General features: G+C 37.8%; 1 protein-coding gene across 1 annotated transcript; it reads left to right on the forward strand.

The window, feature by feature from the left end:
- Positions 1-5,051, forward strand: LOC106805155. The gene is made up of 4 exons (XM_014806650.1): positions 1-114; positions 2,776-2,922; positions 3,308-3,391; positions 3,538-5,051. Exons 1-4 carry the CDS (start codon positions 63-65, stop codon positions 3,735-3,737), a joined length of 483 nt encoding a protein of 160 aa, XP_014662136.1. The 5' UTR covers positions 1-62; the 3' UTR covers positions 3,738-5,051.

The raw sequence follows: 5,051 nt of genomic DNA on the forward strand, positions 1-5,051 counted from the left end.
TTCTGTATTGAAAACCAGTAGCGGCGTGACGGCGTCGATGCTTTATACATTCACATTTAAAGATGGAGGATGTTTCTACAGTTGTTGTCGTGTTACTGGCGTTGTGTCATACTGGTAAGAACCGAGATCGTTAATTATTCGCGCGTGCATTTATACGGTGACAGTGTTTAATAGCGTACCTTTTCGGTACATTATTCACACATAAATTGGACACAACTGTTGCAGGTCACACAAAAACAGAAGTCGGGGACGTGTATGACTCAACTTGTAGTCGGTTCAAGGATAGAGAACATGGGTCCCAATAAAACCAATGTCATTTACATCAATATAAATTATTAAATATAATATTAATTATTATATCAATATAATAGGTTAGGGTTATGGTTAGGCCTTAGGGTTAGGCACATTGGTTTTATTGGGACCCATGTACGTTCTCTATCATTTGGGCCTGTAGTCTACGTCTACGTCTACATCTGACACAGGCACTTGGGACAGAGTCAGTAAAAACTGAAAATAATATGAACGCACATTCACAAATACTACCGTACCTCTCAATTACAGTTCCACTGTTGTGTCACTGTATATCAACTTTCCTTCATAAAAACAAACACCGAACGCTCCCGCACTCGCCGCTGCGAGTGTGCTGTGTCGCCATTAGTTCTAGTACTATAGCCCGCTTACATTAATTGCCACTGCCAGCGGCAACTGTACGCGGGCTATAGTACTAGAGCTATGTCGCCATTAGCTCTAGTACTATAGCCCGCGTACAGTTGCCGCTTTGAGACCAAATTGTATATATATATATATCAGGAGTAGATAATAGGGAAGGAGTGTGACATCAATAAACAAGGGAAATTCGTCATTTACTAGCCTTAGAATACCTACGATTTACTACGCGTAACGCAACCAACTTGAGCTCAAATCGTACACAGTACATTTGCCTAGCATCGTGCTAAATCGTTTCCTCGTATACACCCGCAATCCGGAGATAGAGACTAAAACGTACGACACGATTATCCATTCTGTTGCCAGCACACAGAATCCAATAGACGCAAAACTTGAAACAAAAGGCAGCTACTAACGCGCTATTGCTAACTCGGCGAGGCATGTGGCTCGCTGGGAGATTAGGCATCAACGCAACACTCGGCGAGATAACCTTTGACCCGGTACACAGCTACATACCGGCATACCGACATACAGCTGGCATGCCCCCACGCACGCACGCCAACCGCAATCAGCAGCAGATCGGGCTCAAATCTCCCAGCGAGCCACATTGCCCGCCGAGTTAGCAATAGCGCGTTAGTAGCTGCCTTTTGTTTCAAGTTTTGCGCCTATTGGATTCTGTGTGCTGGCAACAGAATGGATAATCGTGTCATACGTTTTAGTCTCTCTATCTCCGGATTGCGGGTGTATACGAGGAAACGATTTAGCACGATGCTAGGCGAATGTACTGTGTACGATTTGCGCTCAAGTTGGTTGAGTTACGCGTAGTAAATCGTAGGTATTCTAAGGCTAGTAAATGACGAATTTCCCTTGTTTATTGAAGTCACACTCCTTCCCTATTATCTACTCCTGATATATATATATACAATCAAGAGTAGATAATAGAGTCTCTATAATCTACTCTTGATACAATGTATATATATATATATGTATATTATATATATACATTGTATATATATATATATATATATACATATATATACACTAGGGGTCAGTGATACATATGGTATTTTGTTCTAAAGTAAAACAATGTGGCTATCTTTGTCAGGCTGCAAAGATATATGATCCCAGTTATTACCTAGGTAATGCTATTTATTGCATTCATAAGGTTGCATTCATTCTGGCTATTTCATTTTTTCACTGGGTGTGGGCCAGGGTGCATCTTGGTTGATAAGAGAGGTGCTTTGTTGTTGTTGTTGTTTTTTGTGGCTAATGCTGCTGCTGCTTCTGCTGCTGTTGCTGCTGTTGCTGCTGCAGTACCGAAGTTATTGTCGTAGATTACAGGGAGGAAAATCTTTTGCAGTTTCATGGATTTCTGATTTTTTTAGCTGTTAGTACTGATTTGGATAAATTCAAAGAGAAAATTTAGGTGGGGTTAGAATACCTTACGTGATTTAAAGACCAGACTTAGCCCGATGTCTCATAAACTATAGTCATGGGAATTGGTTGGAATTCCATCATCAATCATCGGTTGCACGCAACCGATCGATGATTGAAGATAATCAGTTGAATGTTATTGATCGCGGCTACCAGATGTTGAAATATATTATATATCATATAATACAGTATTTTTTTATAATACAATATTCGAAAAGCTATATGACAGTATTATGCATGCTTATGTTTGGTGCAGGTTATATTTACTGTCTTCATGCTGTATAGTAACCAAACTAAACACAATAATAAAATTAAGTGTCATTTCATCAGTGTTTGCAAATTTTATTAAAAAATGTGAAAAAAACTTTTTTGATTGATTATTTATTTTCATAATCAAGCGCTTATACGTATAGTCGGTTGCTGCAAACGACTGACTTTCGATTATAATCGATCATCGGGACATCACTATCATAAAGTCGGATCACATTGTTAGAGAGCAACTTGTTTAGTTTAGTAAAACTATGGAGTATTAACTAAGTCGAGTGTATTCCAGATTGTGACTGTAGGTATTTTGTACACCATTTGTCGTTGCAATTTTTTGTTCAATTATGATTTCAGATTTTTTTGTCGGTCATTCTCATCCCTGATCCTGAGGTCATGATTGCTTGTTGACAGGTCTAGCCATAAGATGCTACTCATGTACAGTTCCTCCATATCCAGGAGCGGATCTTCATACAAATAAACGCAACATCTGTCCAGACATTAGTTGTCCGGGACCAAAGGAGGAACAAGTATGTGTGAAGATTACTGATAACAGAGGAAGTAAGTATCACAGTAATATTAATAATAATAACAATAATAATAATAATAATTTAGAATGGATATTCTGGTGTAAACTGTATGTATTTCCCTCCAGAGTACTCAGTCACTATATATATATATATATATATATATATTGTGTGTCGGAGATTATTGTCACAGAGACAATTAGGAATCACCATCATGGGAGAGAAAAACCACCCAGTCTGAAATAGGCTTGAATAATATATTTACGGTGACCTGTTGTGCAGACGTGTTTCATAGCAGTTTTGCACATGAATAAGAGAGAGAGAGAGAGAGAGAGCTAATTTTGTCTATTACGTATTTACCTTTGTCACTTTTTGTCATACTGGGTTTTGTCATGAAAGTATGTACACATTGTTTCTAGGCGAAGAGGTCATCGTAAGAGGGTGCCTTTGGGACCTCAGATCAAGTAACTGGGCTCCTCTGCTCCCTGGAGATGTATTTACAGGTATGTGACTTACTTATTTAACAGTGAAAATAAATCATGCTTAGGATATGCGCATTAAAACAGTTCTTTGTCTCCATGGAATCTTTATTAATTTATATATGTTTACAGCTGATTCAGTCCTCCAATCTTTAACATTATCTTCGCAGGATGCCGGAAACCAGCTGTCGATAAATACCTAACGCCTAATGACTACTATCTGAACGTGTACAAGCAACCACACGAATCCATAGACTTCTGCTTCTGCAATGACTGGATATGGTGCAATGGCGCACCACAACTGGTGAAGTCGGCCATCCTGCCTGGTTTACTATTGGCTTTGTCGCTGTGGCATTTATTGTACGCATGATGTTAGATCATGTCTTTTGGGTGTACAATCCCTAATAACAGTGAGTTTTAGGAATCTCAATAATTTGTGGTCCCTTCCAATGTCGTTTGGACACCATTGTTGTGTATACATGTGTACATTCCTGTACAGTCACTATCAAAGATAGAAGCATGTCATTGCATTTGGTAAAACAACACAAATGTGTCATTCATACCTGGACATCTGGTAGAAAGATTTTTATGCTGAGATGTTTCTCATTAACCTGAACAACTAATGTTCCAACGTGTTTTTTATTATACTGCTGTCAGTGTGTTTGGTAGCTATCAATTGAAACTTGATTATTCAGTATATATTATGATTGCGTCTTTAGAAATCAAGCTGAACTACTAGGTACTACAGGTATAAATCCATAAGACTGGATGTCCATTTGCAAATTTTTGGCTTTTACCAACTTTCAATCGCTCATCTAAATTCGTCAATGTTTTTATATGTACGTGAAAGTCTCTCTCCCTCTATATTACAGTCATGCATCATTTGGACACGTACGCATTTTATATTCACGTGGTTTGTGCAATTAACTATTCTTTACTTTTAAGAATACTCATTTATGGAATCTCGTGTTACAATCAATTTCCATCATTTACATTAAGTTTATTTGGTAGTCTACACATTGGAACCGTCAATTACAGTACTGATCATGTACGTTGTAGGAGAATGAAAAATGCTTTTCCAATACGTTATTAACCTGTGTACATGAGATGGCAAAGCAAGTACGTATAAGCAAAATGCAACGAGAATTTGTGTGTGCAGTTGTGTCTATAAGGCCACTATAAGGTAAGAACTCATTTGGATATAGCATATGTGTATCAACCTCTAATAGTTTAGACATTTAGGTAAAATGGCAAAAGAGTTTTTAACATAATTATCCTGTAGCATTAGCTATAGTGTGTGGGGCGAGGTGTTTGGTGTGGGTAGTAGACAGAGGGCATGTCACATTTATACATTGTGAGTTATCGGTTTTCAGAAGATGAGCAGTATTTTTCACATTGTTAGAAGAATAACAGTAGGGTTTCTTGTGTCTCCTGTTATATCTACACGTTTATGTAATCATGTAAAGCGGGCATTGTGATTAGCACAGCTGCTCGTTCTGTTTTAGTGCGTCCGCTATGAATTTCGGTATATATATCTGCATTTAAGTGTTTTTACGGTGTCTGCTGCTACATTCACATGTAAATAAAATACTTTTTTTAAACTTTTACACGATTTTGTATGGTACGGTTAACTGTATTATCCTTCACATTGTATTTTCACCATTAAACAAATATGTGTATTAAA

This window comes from Priapulus caudatus, unplaced genomic scaffold, assembly GCF_000485595.1.
Source record: "Priapulus caudatus unplaced genomic scaffold, Priapulus_caudatus-5.0.1 Scaffold102, whole genome shotgun sequence".
Classification (NCBI taxonomy): Eukaryota; Metazoa; Priapulida; class Priapulimorpha; order Priapulimorphida; family Priapulidae; genus Priapulus; species Priapulus caudatus.

What these genes read in the sequence shown, in the direction of transcription:
- LOC106805155 (XM_014806650.1), top strand. Translation starts at nt 63, where the DNA reads ATGGAGGATGTTTCTACAGTTGTTGTCGTGTTACTGGCGTTGTGTCAT. An exon ending in ACTGGCGTTGTGTCATACTG is followed by an intron (nt 115 to 2,775) that starts GTAAGAACCGAG and finishes GCTTGTTGACAG; the next exon opens with GTCTAGCCATAAGATGCTAC. An exon ending in CCCTGGAGATGTATTTACAG is followed by an intron (nt 3,392 to 3,537) that starts GTATGTGACTTA and finishes TTATCTTCGCAG; the next exon opens with GATGCCGGAAACCAGCTGTC.